At 35.8% G+C, this 24,725-nt stretch overlaps 1 protein-coding gene and 1 pseudogene across 36 annotated transcripts in view; one reads left to right on the top strand and one right to left on the bottom strand.

Moving 5' to 3' along the window:
• NCOR1 (nuclear receptor corepressor 1) overlaps positions 1–24,725 on the top strand; it is a 154,709-nt gene that overhangs the window by 38,293 nt on the left and 91,691 nt on the right. For 26 of the 36 annotated variants that reach the window (XM_070481975.1, XM_044745488.2, XM_070481994.1 and 23 more), the window contains 6 exons: positions 1,684–1,866; positions 14,172–14,285; positions 20,215–20,271; positions 20,838–20,890; positions 21,224–21,250; positions 23,321–23,387. In XM_070481975.1, coding sequence (XP_070338076.1) covers positions 1,684–1,866; positions 14,172–14,285; positions 20,215–20,271; positions 20,838–20,890; positions 21,224–21,250; positions 23,321–23,387 — 501 coding nt within the window. The remainder of the gene's footprint in view (positions 1–1,683; positions 1,867–14,171; positions 14,286–20,214; positions 20,272–20,837; positions 20,891–21,223; positions 21,251–23,320; positions 23,388–24,725) is intronic. The other 10 variants (XM_070481978.1, XM_070481982.1, XM_070481989.1 and 7 more) reach the window with 1 other exon arrangement.
• Positions 4,255–5,196, bottom strand: LOC123276243 (nucleophosmin pseudogene; annotated as a pseudogene).

The raw sequence follows: 24,725 nt of genomic DNA, 5'->3' as shown, positions 1-24,725 counted from the left end.
TTGCTATTATACATATTCTGTAACACCTTTAGCTCATGTGCATATGGTAGGAGAATGACATTAATATAGCATGGAAATCCTGGTGGTTCATCAGTGATTTTTCCTTGCATGTTAATGTTTCCAAGCTCTCAGGATCAAGCTGTCTCATAATTACAGAAATAGCCTTCGTTATGTATATAGACCTTAAGAAGATTTGGAAATTCTGCATTTAGTCTTAATTTAGTGCAAATAGTAGTTGGCTTAGTGAATTCAAGAACTGCTCTACTTTTCACAGTGTTAAGCTAACTAGTGAAGATCTGAATGTTGAAAAGAAAGTGTGAAGATATTTTCTCCTGTATTTTTTATTTTTAAAGGTTGATAAAGAAGGTTACGCCTTGAATCTGATTTTTTATTTTGATGAAACATACTGTTTTCTATTGAAAGCAAATGACCTCAAGGATTTACATCTTAACAAAGGAAGCATGAACTACAGGGTTTAAGGCTGCCAAAGATTGACTGTAGGCTGAATGCAAATGATACTGGAGCTTTCACTATATTATTACCTCTACTAGAGTTGTTATTAATTTTGTTAATGCTCTGCTTGCAAAGTTGTACATATTTTAAGAAATAACCATAATTCTTTTTTCCTCAGAAGTCTTATATTTATCATGTACTGTTAGAGAATATGAGACTTTTCAGGAATATACATATTATGTTTTAGCTGAAATCTGTTCCAAGGTGTTTTGGAACAACTTATCCAGGTATAATTATGTGTGTTCTCGGTTAGAACTACTGATTTTTCACAGTTACTTAATCATTATTTAATATATTTAGGGCTCTATAGTCTCCTATGAACTATGCTCATTCTATGCTCTTAGAGCCTAAAGAAAACTAATACTTTAATCTAAAATTCATCTGCTTTACAGTACTGCTTATATCTTCACCTTTGGTAATTAATAGCCTGTGCGTGTTTGTGTGTGTGTGTGTTGATAGGGTGGTAGATTTTGGGTGGAGAGGCTTTCATTCTCCTACTATTCTCTGCTGATTTGGAGGTGGAGTGGGATGATGTATTTGGCTAAAGAGATGTTATGTATGCTGTAGTGTGGGCAGACTTGGTTGCCCTTTATGAGGGTAGTCCTAGGTGATAGTAGGAACAAAAGTTCCTATGTCATTTCTCTGACTTCAGTACTTCAGGATTCACCCTTGGAAAGCCTGAAAACTTTCTGATAGGATCTCTTGGCCATATCATAACTGTTAAGTTGGATGGGCACACAGATTTTATCCAGAGTTTACACTGTTGACCAGCCTACATGTTCAGACTTTTTGAAGAGACATTGTAAGGAAATGGCTGAGAAATTGGTATATTCCTTTCTCGTGATTGCATTATTATTTCCCCAGAAATTCTCTGTAGTCTCAGTAATGTTACACTAAAGGCTGATCAGCCTTAGCCACCTCATTCTGTATCCCTTTTAGGATCTTCAAAATAGTGAATGTCTTAATTATAAAAACAGTATAAACATCAGTAGGGTTTGCATGTGTGTCTGTGTGTGTGTATAGAAAATTGCTAATATAGGACTACTATATGGAGAAAAAGCACACTTGGCTCTGCTATGTTTTAAAATTGACTTTTCCAGTTGAGAGAATCTTGACTCTAACGTTGGCTATCAGTGAAGAATACATTTTTCTGGATTTTATTCTCTAAAGGATCCAGCATTTGGTGGCAAACATGAAGCTCCATCCTCCCCAATCTCTGGGCAGCCATGTGGAGATGATCAAAATGCTTCACCTTCAAAACTTTCAAAGGAAGAGTTAATACAGAGTATGGATCGTGTAGATCGAGAAATTGCGAAAGTAGAACAGCAGATCTTTAAACTGAAAAAGAAACAAGTAAGTGTTTGATTTTACTGCTTAATATAATCTAAGAATGTGTATTTGTCTCTCTAAAGAAGGTAATGTTGAGTTTTCCATATATATACATATACATACATATTATTTATTTTTTTTTGAGGAAGATTAACCCTGAGCTAACATCGACCACCAATCCTCCTCTTTTTGCTGAGGAAGATTGGCCCTGAGCTAACATCTGTGCCCATCTTCCTCTATTTTATATGTGGGACGCCTGCCACAGCATGACTTGCTAAATCTGTCGAGGTTCGTGCTGGGGATCTGAATCGGTGAACCCCAGGTCCGTGAAGCAGAGCATGCGAACTTAACCACTATGCCACTGAGCTGTCCCCAGAATTTTCCATATTTTTGAACTTTAATTAGAAGGAATCATGCCTTGTATATTCTGTGACTTGCTTTTATTTATTTATTTTTTGCTATTTTCTTGGTTTCATCCATTCATTTCCTCTACTGCACTGTTTATGTGATTATAGATAGCAAAACTTGTTTGTCCATTTTATTTTTTATCTTATTGGATGGGTTACTTCTGGTTTGTTGCCATTCCATCCAGTAGTGCTGTGTTTTTGGTTCACATATAAGCAGGTTTTCTAGGGCATGTGCCCAGAAATGGCATTGCTTGGCCTGAGAGTATACACATCTTTGAGTGTACTAGATGATACCGAGTTTGCCAAAATGGCAGTACCATTTTACATTCTCACTGGCAGTATGTACAGGTTCCAGTTTGTGCATATCCTTGCCTTCACTTGATAATTTTTTTCAGCTTTAGTTTTTTTTTTTAAAGATTTTATTTTTCCTTTTTCTCCCAAAGCCCCACGGTACAAAGTTGTGTATTTTTATTTGTGGATCCTTCTAGTTGTGGCATGTGGGATGCTGCCTCAGCATGGCTTGACGAGTGGCGCCATGTCTGTGCCCAGGATTTGAACCAGTGAAACCCTGGGCCGCTGAAGCAGAGTACGAGAACTTAACTACTCAGCCACCGGGCTGGCCACCTCACTGGTTTTAATGTGCATTTCTCTCATTAGGAATGAGACACAGCTTATTTTCATTTGTTTATGGGTTATTTGTGTACCTTATGTGGATTCTTATTTTATCATTTTCTTGTTTTTAGTATTTCCTAAAGTCTCTTGTCAGTTATGTGTATAGTGGATGTCTCCTATTGGTGGTTTGTCATTTTGCTTTTTTAGGGGGAAGATTTTTTTTATTGGGATAAAATTTCTGTACCATAATATTCACCCTTTTAAATTGGCTTTTAGTGTATTCATAAAGTTGTGCAACTGTCACCACTATATAATTTCAGAACGTTTTTGTTACTTTATAAAGAAACCCCAGATATCTATAAACAGTTACTCTCTATTTCCTCCTCCCGCCCAGCCCCTGGCAGCCACTAATCTATTCTCTGTCTATATGGATTTGCCTATTCTGGACATTTCAGATAAATAGAATCATATAACGTGACCTTTTGTGTCTGGCTTCTGCTTCTTTCATTTAGCATGTTTTCGAGATTCATCCATGTTGTATCTTGTATCAGCACTTCATTTCTTTTTATGGCCGAATAAAATTCCATTGTGTGGGTATTCTGTGTTTTGTTATTCCATTCGTTAGTTGATGGATATTTGGGTTGTGTTGACTTTTTCTCTGTTATGAATAATGTTGCTGTGACATTCATGTACTAGTTTTTGTGTGGACATATGTTTTCAGTTCTCTTGGACATACTTAGGAGTGGAATTACTGGGGCATATGGTAAATCTCCATTTAAATTTTTGAGGAACTGCCAAATTGTTTTCCAAAGTGGCTGCGCCATTTTACATTCCCACCAGCAGTGTATGAGGGAGGGTTCCACTTTCTCTACTTCCTTGTCAACATTTGTTATTTCCTTTTTTTTAATAGCCATCCTAGTAAATGTGAAGCAGTATCTCATTGTGTTTCGATTTACATTTCCTTAATGACTAATGATAAGCATCTTTTCATGTGTTTGTTGGCCATTTGTATATTTTCTTTGGAGAGATGTTGATTCAGATTCTTTGCCCAGTTTTTAGTTGGTTATTTGTCTTTTTATTGTTGATTTGTAAGAGTCCTTATGTATTCTGGGTACTCAGATGCATGATTTGCAGATATTTCCTCTCATTCTACGGATTTTTTCACTTTCTTGATAGTATGCTTTGATGTACAAAAGAGTTTTTTTCTCTTATTCAGATACTTATTGAGCAGCTAGGGAGATATAAAAGTGATTAAAATATGGTCAAAGAGGTGAGTCAAATGCAGAAGTAATAGAAAGCAAAGTATAAGGTTGAGTGAACCACAGCTGTCAAACAAAAATGCTTTAGAAAATCAAGAGTGAGACTGCTTCCAGTCTGGAAGGGGGTGTGGGTGTGTGGCAACTCAGGAAAGGGGCCTGAGATGAAAATAGAAGACTTCAGTCTGGATTGCTGGTGATACTCAGTGTGGACTATATTTGTCTCTCCTGTTCCTCTCTTCCCGTCTTTGGGCTTAATTTACCAGTGTACTTTTTCTAGACTTGCCTGCATTTTTGCTTTAATGTCTTCTACAGAACTAGATCCTATCTGTGTTTTAGGAATTTTTTCCTGTTTTTTGAAGGATTTTGACCTGTTGATCTTGGTGTTGATTGTTTTGAGTCTTTTCCATTTTGGTTTGACTTTTGTGCTTTTTTGGCTGGAGTCTAATGTAGATTTCTTTACTGGAGCTTTTTCTTCAGTTTTTTCATCATCTTCATCAGCAAGTTTTACTTTTTTCTGTGGAACCTCATTACGGCTTCCAGGGACATGTTACCTTTTGGATATACTTAGGAGTTTCACATCGTCCTTTTCGTCTTCTGACTCTGCATCTTCTTCCACAGCTACTAAGTGCTGTCTATCAATATGTACAGGCCCTGAACCACATTTAGGCCACAGGTAGTGTTATTTCAAAGTCCTGGAGGGAAACCATTGGCTGTTCAGATGTTTTCAAAGTGGCAGTGTTACTTTAATTGGACTGCCTTCATAATTCATTGCCTCGGCTTCAACAATGCAATTCATCCTTTCTACCAGCCCTTGAACTGTCTGTTCTTAAAGATGACATGCTCATTTTCATCATTACCACTTTAAAGTGATAATCTTTGTTGGCCTTTAGTTCGCAGCTGAAAAGATAGTACTGGGGCCTCAGGGGCCTCATGTCCATTTGCACTGAATCTTCTCTGGAGTGGTGTCTGGCTCTTAGGTGGGAGAGAAGGCAGATGGAGATAAACGACTTTTGTAGTAGAAAACAGCTATGCAGGACTGAATCTTACCAGGGCCAAAAGTTTTTAATTGTGATTAAGTCCAGTTAATTTTTTTATTTTTATTTTTTTAAATGTTTTATTTTTTTCCTTTTCTCTCCCCAAAGCCCCCAGTACATAGTTGTATATTCTTCGTTGTGGGTCCTTCTAGTTGTGGCATGTGGGACGCTGCCTCAGCCTGGTTTGATGAGCAGTGCCATGTCCTTGCCCAGGATTCGAACCAACGAAACACTGGGCCGCCTGCAGCGGAGCGCGCGAACGTAACCACTCGGCCACGGGGGCCAGCCCCTCCAGTTTATTTTTACTTTCATCACCTTGCTTTTGGCGTCGTATCTAAGAAACCATTGCATAATCCAAGGTCACAAAGATCTATACCTGTGTTTTCTTCCATGAATTTTATAGTCACAGTTCCTACATTTAGGTCTTTGAGCCTAATAGTGTTTTTTGGTGAAGAGTATTTCTTTAGACTTTATATAAGACTATACTGATGTCATTAGAATACTTTATTATATTGTCTTTTTAAAAGTTACATTTTTGCTTCTCACATTATTCTTAATCCACCAGAAATTGATTTTTTTGTGTCTGCCTCAACAAAGGGGTCAACATTCATTTTTTCCTGTATGGATAATTAATTGAAAAGTTCATCCTTTCCCAGCTATTCTACAACTGTAGCTCTATTATAATTCAGGTTTGTGTCTATATTGTTTTCTGGGCTTTGTGTTCTTATTTATTGACCTGTTTTTGTTTTTATTTTTGTTTTTTTAAAAGATTGGCACCTGAGCTAACAACTGTTGCCAATCTTCTTTTTTTTTCCTCCTGCTTTTTCTCCCCAAATCCCCCAAGTACGTAGTTGTATATTTCAGTTGTGGGTCCTTCTAGTTGTGATATGTTCTCTTTTTGGTTTTGATGCAGAAAAACAATAGATATTCTCCTACTTACTAGAGCTTTATAATAATTCTTTTTTTTCCAGCAAGGAAAGCCCCAATTCTACAAGCATGTTTTAGCTATTTAAAGTTTTTTACCATGTCATGTAACTTTTAGAATCACATGTTCTGGTTCTCTAAAACATCTTTCTGGAATTTTCATTGGAATCATAATAGAATATAGAGATCAATTTGGGGGGAATGATATTTTTATGATACTGAGTCTTCTAATCCATGAATAGGGTGTATCTGTCCATTTATTTAGGAGGTCTTTCATGTTTTGTTACTTTCTGTTCATAAATATTTTATATGGCTGTGTTAGATTCAAGTCTTGGTACCTTATAATTTTGATGCTATTGTTAATAATATTTTTTTAAATTATATTTTTCTAACTGTTGCATTTGATTATTATTTATTTTTAATATATGGACCAGCAACCACCCTAGATTATCCTTTTATTGCTAGTAAATTATTTATAGATTCTTTTAGTCTTTCTCTGTAGGTAAAGGTCATATCAACAGTAAAAAAAAGAAAAAAGACAGTTTTATTTCTTCCTTTCCAGTTCTTAAACCTTTTCCTTTTCTATTGCCATCTGGTTAAGACTGCAATACACATTGAAAGTTATTATTTTGTTCTTTTCTGCTGTTAAAGGAATGCCTTTTACTTTTTCCAACAATTATGTCCGTTTCTGTAGACATTTTTCATCAGGTTGGGAAATTCCCTTCTATTCTAGTGTGCTAGGAGTTTGAATCATGAAGAGATGTTGAATTTTATCAAATGCTTTTTCTGCATAAGTTTGCTGATCATATAATTTTTCTCCTTTAATATATTAATGCAATGAAGTACAATAATCATTTTTTCTAGTGTTAAATCACCTGTGGATTTCTGGGTTTAACCTAAGTCAATCTGATGTGTTATCTATATTTTATAAGTTGCTGGACTTGCTTTAACAATATTTATTTTGGGATTTTTGTGTCTTCTTACTTGTGAGAGAGATTAGCTTGTAATTTTCTTTTTTTGTACTCCTCTTGTCTAGTTTGGTAACAGGTCATGCTAATGTTATAGCATTTCTAAACTCTGAAATAGTTTGAGTAAGATTGTAATTATTTGTTCCTTGTGTGTGTGATAGAACTTGGTAAAACCAGCTGGGTCTAGTGGGTATTTTTGTGTGTGTGTGTGTGAACAGATTTTTAAAATTAGTGATTCAACTTTTTTCTCTTTTTAATTCAGTTCTATTTCTTCTAGAGATGATTTTTTATTGTTGTTGTTGAGGGAGATAAGACCTGAGCTAACATCCACCACCAATCCTCCTCTTTTTGCTGAGGAAGATTGGCCCTGAGCTAACATCCGTGCCCATCCTCCTCTACGTTATATGTGGGACGCCTGCCACAGCGTGGCTTGACCAGCCATGCGTAGGTCCGCACCCAGGATCCGAACTGGTGAACCCCAGGCCACTGAAGTGCAACGTGTGAACTTAACTGCTGCGCCAGTGGGCCAGCCCCTAGAGATATTTTTCTTTTAATCTTTTTCTTATTTTTTAATTTCATTGAGGTCATAGTAATTTATTACATTGTGAAATTTCAGTTGTACATTATTGTTTGTCAGTCATCATATAAATGTGCCCCATCACCCCTTGTGCCCACCCCCGCACCCCCTTCCTCTCTGTGAACTACTGAACTGTTCTCTTTGTTCATGTCTTAGCTTATAGAGATAATTTGTTTTTCTTTCTGCTTTTTCTTCCCAATTCCCCCCAGTACATAGTTGTATATTTTAGTTGTGGGTCCTTCTAGTTGTAGAATGTGGGATGCTGCCTGAGCATGGCCTGATGAGCAGTGCCGTGTCCATGCCCAGGATTTGAACCAGAGAAAACCTGGGCCGCTGAAGCTGAGTGCATGAATTTAACTACTTGGCCGTGGGGCTGGCCCCTAATTGTATCTTTTATGTGATAAGTTTCTGTTTCTTATTTCCTTTCTTTGGTTATATTGTATTCTTTTATAACTTCTTGACACATTAATTTTTTAGTTCTTTTTTTCCCTCTGTATTATTTTCTGCACTACTTTAGCTTCATTGTGATACTTTTTATTATCCACTGTAGTTTCTTTTTTGACCTCTGTATCAATTAGAAGTGTTTTTAAATTTCTAGATGTGTAAATTTTTTCTTGACTATTTTTAGTTATTTGATTTCTAACTTTATTGTGGCCAGAGAGTATGGTCTCTAATACCCAGTCTTTTGAAATTTTTGGTTATTGAATTTTGGCCTAGCATGATGGTCAGGTTTCATAAAAATACTCTGGTCATAGTTGAGACGGATGTATATTCTTTAAAAAATTATCTGTCTTGTCTCATTTTTCTTTTTGCAGGGGAAGATTCACCCTAAGCTAACGTCTGTTCCCAGTCTTCCTCCTTTTTTACCCCCTAAAACCCCAGTACATAATTGTGTATAGTTGTGAATTCTACCAGTTCTTCTATGTGAGCCGCCGCCACAGCATGGCTACTGACAGACAAGTGGTGTGGTTCCGTGCCCAGGAACCAAACCTGGGCCATCAAAGTGAAGCGTGCTGAACTTTAACCACTAGGTCATCAGGGCTGGCTCTGTCTTGTCTCATTTTTGTCTGAAACTTACCAAATCACCACTATGATTTTGGATTTCTCTCTCCTAGTATTTCTCAGTTTTTCAAAAAATTGAGATATAATTGACATACAATGTTATATTAGCTTCAGGCTTACAACATATTGATTAGATATTTGTATATGTTGTGAAGTGATCACTACTATACATAGTTACAGAATTTGTTTTCCTTGTAAGGAGAATTTTTTAAAAATTTTTATTTGTTTTTTAAAGATTGGCACCTGAGCTATCATCTGTTGCCAGTATTCTTTCTTTTTCTTCTTCTTCCCAAAGCCCCCCAGTACATAGTTGTATATTCTGGTTGTGGGTTCTTCTGGTTGTGCTATGTGGGATGCTGCGTCAGCATGGCCTGATGAGCAGTGCCATGTCCACATCCAGGTTCCGAACTGGCGAAACCCCAGGCTGCCAAGTGGAGCGTGCGAACTTAACCACTCGGCCACAGGTCTGGCCCCCAAGGAGAACTTTTAAAGTCTACTCTCTTAGTTACTTTCAAATATACAGCAGAGTATTATTAACTATAGTCACCATGTTATAGATTACATTACAGTGACTTACTTATTTTATAATTGGAATGGTTGTACCTTTTGACTCCTTTCACCTCCCCTTCCCCCCGCCTCTGGCAACCACCAAGCTGTTTTCTGCATCTATGAGCTTTGTGTTGTTGTTTTTTAGGTTCCACGTATAAGTGAGATCACATGGTATTTGTCTTTTTCCATCATACTCATTTCTCTTAACATAATGCCTCAAGGTCCATCCATGTTGCAAACAGCAACATTTCGGTTTTTTTATGGCTGAATAATACTCCATTGTGTATATACACCACATTTTTTTTTTTTTTAAGATTTTATCTTTTTCCTTTTTCTCCTGAAAGCCCCCCGGTACATAGTTGTATATTCTTCGTTGTGGGTCCTTCTAGTTGTGGCAGGTGGGACGCCGCCTCAGTGTGGTTTGATGAGCAGTGCCATGTCTGTGCCCAGGATTCGAACCAACGAAACACTGGGCTGCCTGCAGCGGAGCACGCGAACTTAACCAGTTGGCCATGGGGCCAGCCCCTACACCACATTTTTTTATCCATTCATCTGTTGGTGAACACTTAGATTGTTTCCATATCTTGGCTATTATAAATAATGCTACAGTGAATATGGGGGGGGGGTACATATATCTTTTTGAGTTAGTGTTTTCATTTTCTTTGGATAAATACCCACAAGTGGAATTCCTGGATCATATGGTAGTTCTATTTTTAATTTTTTGAGGAACCATAATACTGTTTTCCGTAGTGGCTGTACCAATTTATATTCCTACCAACAATGCATGAGAGTTCTCTTTTCTCCTTATCCTCTCCAACATTTGTTGTTTCTTGTCTTTTTCATTTTAGCCATTCTAACAGGTTGAGGTGATACCTTCGTGTGGTTCTGATTTGTGTTTCCCTGATGATTAGTGATGTTGAACATCTTTTCATGTACCTTTTGGCCATCTGTGTATCTTCTTTGGAAAAATGTCTGTTCAGTTCCTCTGCTCATTTTTTAATCAGATTGTTTTTTCTTTTGCTGTTGAGTTGTGTGAGCTCTTTATATATTTAGGATGTTAACCCCTTGTCAGATATGTGATTTGCATATATTTTCTCCCAATTCTCAATTTTTATCCTATGTATTTTGAGGCTCTTATTTTAGATTATACAAGTTTATAATTCTTAGTTTTCTGGTCAATGAAACCTTCTAGTATAAGGTAATGACATTCTATCTCTTATAATTCTTTTTACCATTAGATCTCTTTTGCCTGATAGTGATGTAATTAGATCAGCATTCTTTTGGTTGATATTTGTTAGTTTATCTTTTTTCTTTCTTTTACTTTCTGTGCTTTTATGTTTAAGGTGTATCTCTTATATAGGTGTATAGCTGGGTTTTTTTCTTATTATAATTCAATCTGACAACCTGTCTTACCACAGGATAATGTAGTTGTTTTAAACTGACTATGATGATTGGTAGTATCCCAATTATTTTTAACTATTTTGTTTTATGCTTTCTGTTTGTCTTTCTGATGCTGATGTTGGTGTTCTTGTTTGTTTTTTCCAATCCTTATTTTAGATTGATGATTTGTCTTATTCCATTTTCTTTTTCCCCCCAGCTTGGATTTTATACAATATTTCTTTGTTTATAGTAGTTCCCCCAGAAATTTTTTTTTTTTCCTTTTTCTCCCCAAAGCCCACCGGTACATAGTTGTATATTCTTCGTTGTGGGTCCTTCCAGTTGTGGCATGTGGGACGCTGCCTCAGCGTGGTTTGATGAGTGGTGCCATGTCCTTGCCCAGGATTCGAACCAACGAAACACTTGGGCCGCCTGCAGCGGAGCGCGCGAACTTAACCACTCGGCCATGGGGCCAGCCCCTCCCCCAGAAATTTTAACAGCCTATTTAACTTGAAGCCTAAAACTAATTAATAGCTTAACTATCTTCTTGCGTAACATGAGGGCAAAGAACTTTGTGATTTCTTTCTCTTTCATCCCAACTTTTATGCTATTGTTATCATATATTTTAGTTCTTTCTTGCTTTTTTTAAATTGCCTAAAACATTATTATTGTATATAGTCAGTGTTCATTTAGGTTTACCTACATTTGTCATCTTACTTGTTTATCATTCCTTCTTACAACGTAGATCTTCCATTTGGGGGTGCATGCTTTTTCTTGAAGAACATCTTTTAGAATTTAGTCAGAATCTGTTAGTTGGCAAATTCAGTATTTGTTTTGTTTTTATGACTTGAATGTTGCCTTTTATTTATGCCTGTTCATTGATGGATATTTTTGCTTGGTAAATGTTTTTTTCTCTGTTTTTCAGTACACTGCTAATGGCTTTCATTGCTAAGACATACCAGTCCTTAGTCTAATTTTTGTACTTTTGTGGATAAAATTTCTTAATTTTCTCTCTGACTGCTTTCAATATCTTTTTCTTTGGGTCCTGTTGCTTTTATTGACTTATTTAGGATTGGGTTTTTTTTTAAATTTCTTTCTTTCTTTCTTTTTTTGACTCTACCCAGCTTGAGATTCATTGGGCTTCCTGAATGTGGTAGAGTTTTTCATCAGCTCTAGAAAATTCTAAGCCATTATCTTTTTTACAAAACCCTTTCTTACAGTTTCTTTATCTCCTTCTGAAATTCCCATTAGGTGTAACATCACTCTTGTTTTCCATGTCTTTTAATTGCTCCCCCCCCCCCCCATTTTTACTTCTTTTGGCTACATTGTGGGCAGTTTCGTCATTTCTGTCCTTTAGTTTTCATTTCTCTTTTTGGTTATATCTAACCTGTCAAATATATCTTCAATTTCAATAATTATATTTTTATTGCTGGAATTTCTTTTTGGCTTAGTTTTAAATCTGCTTAGTCATTAAAAAAATATTTCTTGCTTTTTGTTTTTCTTTTAATATGTTGAACCCTCTTATTTATTGGGCCATGTTAAATTTATAATAATATGCCTGACAATTCTTTTAAGTCTTAGTGGGTCTGATTCTGCTAGGTTGGTGTTGGTCTGGTCTGGTGTTTTCTTTAGTTTCTTTTGTTGTAAAATGGTAATAATATTATTAGTAATCACACTAAGTTATGTAGTTGTTTTATGAGTTGGGACAATGACTGTATTATACAATATGTGGCACATAGTAAGTGCTCAATAACACATAACCCATTATAGTAATTGAAAATAATGGAACATATCATCATCATGAGATGTACGGGACCTCCAGTATTTATTGAGGAATGTAAAAGACAGCTTGAGTAAATAAAGAAATAATGTCATGTGCTAATCCTAAGTTAATTCATATGTTTTATACCGTCTCACTAAAAATTCCAGCTAAATTATTTATTTAATTATTTGCTAAATTATTCTAAAGTTAATGTAAGAGAACAAATAGGTGAGGAAAGTTTGCATTTTTTAATTTTGTTTTTAGCCTTTTTGTTTTAATGGCTTTGTTCCAGGGCTACTTAGGTGCTAAGAACAAAATGTGATTTCCTGAAGCTTATTTATTCCTTTCTCTACAACTACTTCATAGAGATTCTAAAAGAAGGCTCTCTGGGCAAAGGAAAGAAAGGGCATGGTTGAAGAACTCATTCCCATAAAAATGAACTCACGACTCTAAATATCTGTCTTTTGCTTATACAGATAGCAGACTGTAAGAGTACTTTCAATTCCCAAGTAGAAGTGGTCACTGAACATCTCTCCTCGAGGATTTTTTTTTTAAAAGATTTAATTTTTTCCTTTTTCTCCCCAAAGCTTCCTGGTACATAGTTGTTTATTTTTGGATGTGGGTCCTTCTACTTGTGGCATGTGGGATGCCGCCTCAGCATGGCCTGACGAGTGGTGCCATGTCTGTGCCCAGGATCTGAACCAGCAAAACCCTGGGCCGCCAAAGCAGAGCTTAAGCAGAACTTAAGCACTCGGCCACAGGGCCGGCCCCCTCTGCTGGAGGATTTTTATGCTTTCATTTGGGTGTGGTATGATTTATATGACTAGGAGCCTTGACTGTTAGTTATATTAGTAGTATAGACAATTTTTCCTTTGGGCCTTTAGTAGACTTAACATCTTGCCCTAATATCTTTTTTATTATATTAGGCAGCGAACTTATACTATATTCATGTTGCTGTTTGTTGAGCATTTACTCGCTATCAGGCACTGGCTTAGGTGCTGAAGAGAAAAAAGCAGTGAACTAAGCAAAGTCTCTGCTTTACTTCGTTAATAATTGTACCTAGTATTTATTGGACATTTATGGTAATCCTCTCACAAAGCTATGTGATAGGTGCTATTAATATTCCTGCTTTACATGTGAGTGGTTTATATGCTCGTTCAAGATGGAGGTAAGGACCTAGAAAGGGTCCTAGGATTGTACCACTTGTGAATGGTGCCCCTAAGGCTGAAGCCCAGGCAGAGTAATACAGATAGCTTTCTGCTTTGTAATTGCACACCCTAGCAGTCCGTATTCTTGTGGTTTTGCCAGTGCCTCTCGACTACAAAATATAAAGGTTAGCAGGGGAGGGGAGAAGGGGGTGGAGGGTGAGGAGAGCTTGGTGCTGTGCTGAGTTAAAGATTAAACCTTAAACACTTCTACCATACTCTCTCCACCAGACATTAACATATACTGTGTATCTATAACATATAAAAGTGTTTTGCCAGTGCCACAAAAGGTCATTATGATACAGATATATGGGATGCCTTCATATGTTTCGTTTCTCTTATTATTTTGCTTTGAATTTATCAGAATTAAAATATAAAAGGATTTATCTATCTAGTGATGATTTATGTTGTTTAGTTACTAGTCAAAATAAATCTGATTGGATTTATTAGAGCCGTTGTGTCCATTAGACCCTAGGAGATTAAATGATTACTCTATAGAATCAGCAAAGCATTACTCAGTAGCATGTGTTACCTCTGCTGATTAACTCCTGGTGGGGGTGACATGCCTGACTCTTCCTCTTTGTGTTTCTTAGCAACAGCTTGAAGAAGAAGCGGCTAAACCCCCTGAGCCCGAGAAGCCTGTGTCCCCTCCTCCTGTGGAGCAGAAACACCGCAGTATTGTCCAGATTATTTATGATGAGAATCGGGTAAGCTCATGCTGTCTCTGATGGCACAGACCTTTAAAACCACTTGATTGTGCCGTTTCCAGTTATCAGTGTGTTCTGTGGTGATGTTAATTGTATTAAAACCTGATTTCTGTTATAAATTTTAATTTTCTTAAACTTTAATTGACTGAAGTTGGTGTCTTTTCCTAATAGATTGAAGAAAAGTTGACAGTTGTGTCTTAAATTATTTAATACTTCATTGACATCTTATATTGTATAAATATTATTCAATGAGAGAGAATATTATTTAATGAGAGCCAATAAAAATAATTTTATTGGCTGAGTCTCTCTCCCGTTATATAAATACTGGCAATCAAGTTTGTAGCACATAATACAAAACAGCCATTCGGTAGTTTTTCACTTTATAGGAACATTTAATGCCAAATACTGACACCATTCTAGTAGAGATGGATCATTGGATGTGGAAATGACTTACATTATCAGCTTCAGAATTGATAGTTGGGCTGTGCTTTGAATCTTAGTTATAAAGTATGAAACCATTGACCTTTAGGTAGACTTTACTTGTTTAAGTTTATTAAAACAGTTTCTTGTTTCATACTCACAATTAAAAGTGTGCATGGGTTTATGAAAGCCAGGCCTCAATTCTGTGAATAATTTTGTGATGTCAAAGTTAGTTTTTGGCTGAAATCAAGCCCAAGAACTAGCAGTTAAAGGGAAACTGATTTCATCTTAATATAAAGAAAACTTTCCAACAGAGCTGCTTAACATTCGGCTTCTAGAAGTCCCCAGTCCCAAAAAAGAATAATATACTTTTAGTACTGTGGGAGAGAACAGGCTTGTTAGCTAAAGACAGAACTTTGGATTGGTGTTTCAATTTTATTTGCCTTGTAGTGAGTGGAGTCATCAGAATCAGTATATCTTACACAGGCAGCCTGTAACTTTTATAATAGCCCAGATCCTAAAGGAAATTCTTCTTATGAAAAGCAACTGTGAATTAGTCATTAAATAAACATTTATAGAAATGATCTTAGACTCAGATATACATGTATGTGTGTATGTGTTTAGATAACTGAAAAGCATCAGATATGTGATACGATAATGGTAAGTGTCATGGGCAGGTAAAAGTGTGAGCAATTAATATTATTTTCTTGGCTGGGTTCAATATTAGTCCAGTTAATTGAATGTATAGAACAATCTACATGAAGATCTGTCTAATGAGGGTGAAGGGCAGTAAGTGGTGAGGACTGGCTCATGGCATGCCTAGAGGGGCAGTGACTCCAGGGTCATGCAGGGATGTGGTCCAGAGTCCACAGGTGCTCCCTTGTTTAAGAGAAGCCAGGAACATGGAACTTTATGTGAAATCTCCTGCTTTTTAAAAATACTCTGTAGAACAGTAAAACACTTACGTGGGCCAGTTGGCTTCATGGCCAGTTTATGACCTCAGGGATAAAGTAAATAGGGATTAGAGCTGGTAACAGTGGAAAATAATCTTGTAAAATAACACGTTGACTTCTTTCTTAGTACAAGTTAATTTTCAAATAAATTGAATTTAATGATATTTATTAATTGATTAAATGTCTTAATTAGCCTTGTCTTACAGGCCTAATAAACAGTTCCAATATTAGTGAACTCTGTAATTGCCTGACGAGGTTGTGATGACTGAAAACTATTGAACAAGATCTGATAGAGGATTTGCTTTGTGCTTAATTTTTATATATATATATATATTTTCATTAATTAGTATAATAAATGTTTATTGCTGCCCATCAATAAAACTTAAAACTCCTTTCAGACCTCTCCTTTTCGTTGTAGTGTTTACATAAGCAGTTTGCTGTGTTGTGCATTCTGTGAAGAACAGAACAGCCACCAAACCTGAAATCTGTCTTAATACTAGACTTACAGTGAAGACTACTGTAAACTCACAGTAACTGTGGAAATCAGCTTTTACAAAATATGTTCTTTTTGTGTACCTTGGTACTGATCATCTGCTGTGGTTGTACTTGTGCAGTCATAAAATTATAGCAGAAGTTCCTGGATGTGAAGTGGTGATAGCACAGCTGGGCTAGACACAGGCTTTCTCACTACTAATTCTCTGATGCTTTTTCTGCCTTACCATGCTGCCTTCAGTAAGACCTTCACTATCTCTTTAGTTTTCTGTAATGAATGACCTTATCTATTTTGACACCATAGGCGAGGAGAAATGGGAATGATAAGAGTCCATCTCCCTCATGTGATTGGGAATTAAGCCAAATATGGTTTAAGAGATAGGGGCTATTGTCTTGTATAGGGCATCTTTGTTTTATTTAGAAAGTTAGTGGGAGGAAGAAAACTACCCAAAAGTGGCTGTTAATTTTAAAGTAGCTTCCTGGGAGAAAAATTACCTTGCATCATATTTAAACTTCAGACTAAGTAAGATACATTTAGTCTTTAAATAGATCTTCTGGCCTATTTCTAACAGTTCATTTTGCTATTGCCCTTCCCACTTGTAGGTTCCAAAAATATTTGTAAATGCTCTCACTTCATACATACAGAAAAGGGAGTGTAGTTTTCAAAAACATCTTGTTTGTATTTTGATTGAATTATTTGCAGGTTAATGTGACCAGAAGAAAGAAAGGGATTGACAGTGCAGAGTATACTTAGTTCCAGCAGCCTCTACTTTCCTTGGCCACTGTCCTAGGAATTATCTATTTCTCTCTCTTTGCCACTCTGTAGATTGAGTTACAATGAAGAGCATCAGTCCTACCTTCTAACTATTGGTCTGGTTAATTGCTTCTTTCTCCTTTAGCAGTAGCCCTCATCTCTCACATAGATACTGAGTTTCCTTTCTTCAGTGTTTTTTCTTTCTAACCCATCCTTCATATTTGAGTCCCTTTATGTGATTCTCCAAATAAAACCTTTTGATGATTTCCCACTTTCTATAGAGTATCCTATGCTTTTTATGCTTACATCCTTACCTGCCTGGCTGTTGACCTGATACTCTTTTCTTAGTGTCATCCTACCAGAACAGGTTTTGACTATTCCCCTGAAGTTCTTAGTACCTCTGCATCATGATGTTGCCCCTGTCTTCAGGCATTCTGCTGTCTTCTTTCTTGTCTGTTGAGCGCATTTGTGCTTCATGACCCAGCTCAAGTATCATTTCCTTGTGAAGCCTTTCAAGATCCCTTATCTTCCTACATTGGGAAGCACTATCTTATTCATTGTTTTCTGTCTAGCAGATAGAACATACTCAACATATGTTTGAGGAATTAATGAATTCTATCTATAGAGTTAGAATAAAAATTATAATACGGAGGGGGCCGGCTCCATGGCCGAGTGGTTAAGTTTGCGCGCTCTGCTGCTGCGGCCCAGGGTTCGGATCCTGGGCGCAGACATGGCACTGCTCGTCAGGCCGCGTTGAGACGGCATCCCACATCCCACAACTAGAAGGGCCTGCAACTAAGATATACAACTGTGTACTGGGGGGGTTTGGGGAGATAAAGCAGAAAAAAAAAAAAAATATTGGCAACAGTTGTTAGCCCAGGTGCCAATCCTTAAAAAAAAAAGGAGAAAATTGGCAACAGTTGTTAGCCTAGGTGCCAATCTTTAAAAAAAAAAAATTATAATATGGAAATGTGAAGGTTTTTAATTAAAATTTTTTCTGCCAAACTATTGATAGGTTAATCTGTTCTTAGCAATTAAGCAAACATGAAGTCGAATATTGAATAAAACTTTGCAAAACTTAAATCTTAAGATGTCTGCAAACATCTTAAATATCATCGTTTAAAATTAACCCTGAAAAGGTTAGTGTCTTTATATAGTAGAATACTAGTAAATATTTGCCATGATATAATTTTACTTCTTTGTCTCTCAGTGTTATTTGTGTACAGTTTCACTTAGCCTTCCTGTTCTTGGTAGACTCTAATATAGAATGCCTTGAGGAAGCAAATTTAAAAACTCTTCAGTCTAGAGAGTTAGTTGCAGGTACTAGATATTTCCAAATTTATCATCTGTGATGGTGTTGTAGACATCCCTCGGTATCTGCAGAGGATTGGTTCCAGGACCCCCTGGTGGATATCAAAATCCACAATGCTGAAGTCTCATATAAAATGGCATAGTATTTGCATAAGCTACACACACCCTCTCATATACTTTAAGTCATCTCTAGATTGCTTGTAATACCTAATTCAAGGTAAATGCTATGTAAAAAGTTGTTATACTCTATTGTTTAGGGAATAATGACAAGAGGAAAAAGTCTGTAGATGTTCAGTACAGATGCAACTATTGTAGACCTTTTGATCTGCAGTTGGTTGACTTCACAGACGCGGCACCCACGGATATGGAGAGCCAATTATATATGTATGTTATTTAAGCTACAGCTGTGCGTCGATTAACAACAGGGATGCGTTCTGAGAAATGCATTTCTGGGTGATTTTGTCATTGTGCAAACATCGTAGAGTGTATACCACAAACAGATGGTATAGCCTACTACACACCTAGGCTGTATGGTACTAATCTCAAGGGACCACCATTGTATATGCAGTCCATTGCTGAGTGAAAGTCATGCGGTGCATGGCTGTATGCCTAAAGCTAGTAAATTTGAATTTTGTGATAATTACATTTTGCCTTCTTGAGATTAATAGTTACTTTAGAACACTTGTTCTCAACTGGAGACTTTTTTGATTGTCCTAACTTGGGGGAGGGGTGGAGTGCTACTGTTATCTTATGACCAGAGGCTAGGGATACTACTAAATATCCTACAATGCATAGGACAGCCCCCACAGCAAAGAGATATCTGGCCCAAGATGTTAATAGTACCAATGTTGACAAATTTTGCCTTAAAACTATCAACGGAAATAGGATTAGCTATGCAAATTTAATGGATTTTTGTAGTTTTGTATTTGATGTTTTTATGTTTATTTCTAATCTGAATGTTTTAAGCTTCTTGGAGTTTAGAAAGTATAGTACGCTATTTTGTGCTTACTATGGTAGTTAAACGTAGTTCTTTTCATATAATACGTGTTGAATAAATATTTGACTGATGGATTGTGATTGATAAATTGCATGAAAAGGAGAATGTTTATTTTTTAAGGGAATGTCTCTCTTTACACTTGGGGAATACTGGTTGATATCCGTTCCTCTTTGTATGTCATATAAGAAGCCGTGGAGAGTTTCCTAGCCACAAATGCATTGAGATACGAGTCTCTGCAGCAGGCATTTAGCCACTGTTACTAATAAGAATGATTGGGAACAAGACAGAGATTTGAGAACCACTGACACATTTGCTAGTCATAAAATTCCAGTTTAGACATCTTTAGTATCGAAGTTTGGTGTATTTCATTTGTCTATTAAAGGAAGATTTCTGTTCAATAGGACTTTGATCTAGATTATTTTACTTTTGAAAATGGAATGTAAAAAATATATAATTCAGCATTTATTTACTACTGAACACTTTTGAATAATTCTAACTAGTTGTTTCTTCTGTTGTTTGATTATTGCTAAGATTTTCTTAACTAGAAAAATAACTAGAAAATAAGCTCATCATAAGCTTTTCTTCAAAGAGATCAATTTGGCCTGTTAGACAGTAAAGATTGGCAGCTTTATGGTATTCTGTTTTTTAACTTTTATCAAGGACATCACAAGTTGAAGTATTTAGAATGTTTGAGGGATTCATTTCTAACAGTGGATCTCTGCTCCTCTCCTTAGAATATGTTGTTTAATGTCTGTTTGCTTTTAAGAACTTACCAATTCTTTAGGTATTGCTTTCAATACAAATGTTAAGCTTTGACTGAATTTGGTGAGGAAGCTATGAAAATAAAATTAGAAAGTATTTCAGCCTGTCATATGAAAGGAGAATATTTGGAAATAAGGATAAATTCAACTACACATTAGTCTTTAGGTAAATATTATTCAATTGATTTTGCACTTAGGTGATGTAATTTTTAATTATACAATTTAATGTCTTTATCTGTAGAAAAAAGCAGAAGAAGCTCATAAAATATTTGAAGGTCTTGGCCCAAAAGTTGAACTGGTAAGTAAGAAATTTCGTTTTTCATTTCTAGTGCTTTTTTTGTAGTAGTTTTTCTTGGGGTAAGAGGGAATCCAATCTCTTTACTTTGGGATGAGAGGATGTAGCTGGGCAGTAAGTTTGTGATAGTTTAAAATAATGGTGCACGAATGTGGTTACCTTTGCACAAGCATTATCCCGAGCTGGTTTTTGCCTGAGCAGCCATGTAGTCACTCCAGGTAGAAGGAGGAAGGAGTAAGAACAGAAATAGAAAGTTCTTTGAATCACACTGTTAGAATGATGATAATGCTTAATCTTCCTTGGCCTTTGAAATTAAAAATCTATCAATGAATGTATTTATTATGAGATACAATGGATCTATGAGCTTTCTTACAGGACTGGCATTATTAAGAAATGGGGTAAACAAGATTATTCAGGGAACCCAAAAGTCTGGAGTTTTTGGTAGGGCACATATTGTGTAGAGACATTAGTACTTTACCTAAGCTTACATTAAAATATAAATTGTTTCTTTGTCTCTTCATAGACATATATACAACATTTTATATATAAATATTTGATTTATTTTATAGCCACTCTATAACCAGCCATCAGATACCAAGGTGTACCATGAGAACATCAAGACGTAAGTATTTATCATCTTTAGAGTTCTTCAGTTAAAGACTGTATATTCTGTAAAGAGATCATTTTTATTTTATTTGCTGACATATTATTATAATATAGTGTAGGTGTGTTTTAGATTTGTGTAATTTGCTGTCGTTTTACTATATGTTATCTTCCTCTGGCTTCTTGGGGGTTGGGGTAACAGCTTTGAGTTTCCGAGGCCAAAAAATGAAATAAATTATTGCATAAAACTAGCTGGTTTTATAATCTGCTAGTAGAAAAGGTGGATACTTAACATTGAAATGGCTTACCTTGAGGCTTGAATTTTTTGCCTCCTGTTTTGTCTTTTTTTCAGTGGAGTACCTGCAAGGCGCATGATGAAGTAAGATAATGAAGCTTTTTCATTTAAGACTAGTGATGACACCGTCCCCCACCAAGCCACATCTGCCATTGCAAAGTAGAAGTGCCACGGATCATTTTATCATTATTCAAAATCCTATTCTAGGGAAATCCCTTCCATGACTCTTGCTAATGACGGTATTTGTAGACCCTTCTGCCATTTAATGTCCTGGTGCCTTGTAAGCGCTCAGTCACCTCACGTGGGTGAGGAGACTGCTCCAGAATGTAGTTTGCTTAGCCTTGCTCATCCTAGATATGAGGCCTTTATGGATGCAGATTCTGGAACAAGAAAATAAGTGAAAAGAAAACCTAGTTTCTTGATCTCATTGAAGTAAGAGAGGAAGCTAGATAGGTATCTTTTTTGAGAAAAACATTATTGTACTTTAAGAGATTTTTAGGTGAATTATTCTTAGTTTGTAATAAAAATGTGATATTTTTACTCTATGTTTTATTAAGTATAGTGAGAACATTATTATTATTTACTAGTATAGTTATTAATGAACACATTGCTATTTATATATATATAATCTTTTTTTCTTTTTAAAAGATTTCTTAATGAGAGTATGTGCAATAGTTTACTACTTTGCAGAACTGGTGGCAAATATAATTTGCATGGTAGTATGCATGAAAAAATTGAAATCTGAATAATTTTAACTTTTGTTAAGTGGTTCGTAATAAAAATCATATACTTAGAACTTTTCTGTGAGATGCTACTATGGTCTTGACAACCCTTAGAAGTAGGTTAGGCAAAACTCATATAAAATATGCTTTGTTTTGGAACTGTTTAGCTGTTTTAACACCTTTTAAAAGAGAGTAGCAGATAAAATGTAGTTGGATACTTTTAATGATTTTTTTTCCCCGCAAACCTTCAGTTTTGTGTTCTTTTTTCCCCCAGTATTAGCTGGAGAGCAGCTCTGTCTGATTTATTTCATGTTATCTACATTGCCCACTACAATGCTTATTAGCACACTGACCTGAGATGGGTTACTGACTGGCTGATTTCTTCATTTAGATTCTTAGGAAATATTTTAAATTATATTTATTGATTGTCATTTGCTTTTGAGTATGACATAATTATAATGAGAACAAACTGAATATATCGTAACGCTTCTACTGTCCGTCACCTTGTGAAATATCCTTTACTCAGCTGCATGCATCCATATGAATTGTTCAGTAGCTATTCTTTCATCACCGTCATTTGCTTTGTATGAAATAGCAAATGTACCTTTTAATAATTCTTTTCATCTCTTGGCTACTTTTTCATATAGCCAGCTCCTGATTGTCCATGCTTATTTGAGTGGAGCCAGTGTCACTGTTAGTCCTGAGTGGCAGATAATCCAAAAAATTACTTCTACTTGCCTTGGCTTTGTATTTATGTTTGAATAATCAGCTTGAAATCCTTTCTGGAAGTAGGTGGGGTATAAATATTTATATTTGAACCTGCATGTCGTTGTTTTTGAAGGTCATAATGCTTCAAATTTAAAAACTGAAACTGTTACATTAAGATATAAGAGAAGTTTTCTTGTCTTGTCACATTGCCCTCCATTACTTCTTAGAGTGGATGTATCATTTCTGTGACTGAAGAAAATCTTCTGTTTAAAGCAGAAGTCACCTCTCTCTATGCTGGTATACCTTCTCATAGAAGGGAGGTCAGTGCCATACCGGAGGAGGGAGGTAGCTTTAAAGGCTTTTCCTTGTCTTCTACCTCCTCTCCGCCAAAAGTGTACAAAGATGTTTATGTCACCAGAATTCTTAAGAAGAATCAGTAAGTCTGTAATTATAACTTGAAAATAATATTTGCCTTATAATTGGATGTAACAATTGAAAATGAACTATTTATATAAAATCTTGCTATAGAGTGGGAAGAAGATTAGACAGTTCTAATTATTGTAAAAGTCTTATTTTGCAGGGCGAAAAAATTAAGATTAACTTTGATTACATCATATATTCTTAAGCAATCTTTGCTTGTTTTTCAGTGTCTATAAAAAAAAGTGAATGCATTATTAAATTGTGCTTTTTCTTAATGTCATACAACCATATTTTTCTCTTCTAGAAACCAGGTGATGAGGAAAAAACTCATTTTATTTTTTAAAAGAAGAAATCATGCAAGAAAACAAAGGGTGAGGTCCTATCCTTGTTAACTGAAATTTGTACAACTTTCCCATTTATGCTCATTTAGACATTTGCTTTCCCATTATTAATGAGAGTGGTTCTTGATTATTTTTGAGAAAAGGTACTGATTTAGAAAGTAACTATAGATGTGACTTAAATATAAATCTAATTCTAGTGACATTTTGATACCATAATTCATCTTTAATATCATTATCAAATTGATTTCTTTGGTCACCTATTATAACATTTTCATCTAGCCAAAATAAAGAAAATGGTGAGTAATTATAAACATATGAAAGAGAAATAGGATGATCTACATTAGTCTCTTAACCCTCAAACAAATGTGGGTAAGTTGTGGTTACGTTGATTAGACGTTACTGTTCTTTCAAATTCAAATAGTTCTTCATATTTATTATATGACTTGTGGTCCAAAAGTTTTGTGGTTATAATCTTCATGGAAATTAAGCTGCAGAAAATATAATATCAGTACTCTTACTTTCACAATATGTTCATACTAATGTTAGACTATCGGTTCATTTAAATTCAGTTGTTTAGTAAATAAATGATGTTCTTTAATTCACATCAAAGTGAACTTTGTATTATATTTAGTGACCTGACAGTTTAATGAATTGTAAAGCTCAAGAGAGGCAGCAGCTTTTATTTGGTGCATAACGTGTAGTGTTCTAATTTGCCAGTCTAGACCTTCAGATGCTATCTTAAATTACTGGTCTTGAATTTTTTATTTTTGTCAAGAACGTACAAATATTAAATAAGAAATTAGCTAAAGCTTTTCTTCTATCCAGTAATTTTGTTGTTATTGTGGTAATCGCTAAGTTTGCTATCTGGTGATATCAACACAGAAACACAGATTTTGTTTTCGTACTTCACAGATTATTTCGTTATAAAGTTTATATGTTCACTGATTTGTTTAATAAATATTTATTGGCTCTTTACTCTGTCCCACGTATTATTCTACAAAAGTGAGCAGGATAGCCGTATGATGTTAGCCTTTAGGAAACCTATGGTTAACTGGGGGCAGACAGGTCAGCAGGCAATTACAGTATTGTGATCATATTGTGGTAAAGGACATACAGATGACTGGGAGAGCATGCAAGAGGGGCAGCTGGCACAGATATGAATCATGAAGGGAAAGTTGCATAGGAAAACCAGGACTCTAGAAACTTAGACAAGCAGAGGGAGCAGCTTAAGTGAAGGTCTGGGAGGTAGAGGGAGTGTGGCAGGTTCAGAGACGACTGGGCTTAGACTGAGCTGGGAGTGTGGTAAGAATGAGGCTGCTGAAGTAGGCAGGACTAGATTGTCCACAGTCCTGGAGATCACCTAGGAGA

The sequence above is a fragment of the Equus asinus genome, chromosome 13 (assembly GCF_041296235.1).
Source record: "Equus asinus isolate D_3611 breed Donkey chromosome 13, EquAss-T2T_v2, whole genome shotgun sequence".
In the NCBI taxonomy this organism is placed as follows: domain Eukaryota; kingdom Metazoa; phylum Chordata; class Mammalia; order Perissodactyla; family Equidae; genus Equus; species Equus asinus.
This window is presented reverse-complemented; position numbering and strand designations above follow the sequence as displayed.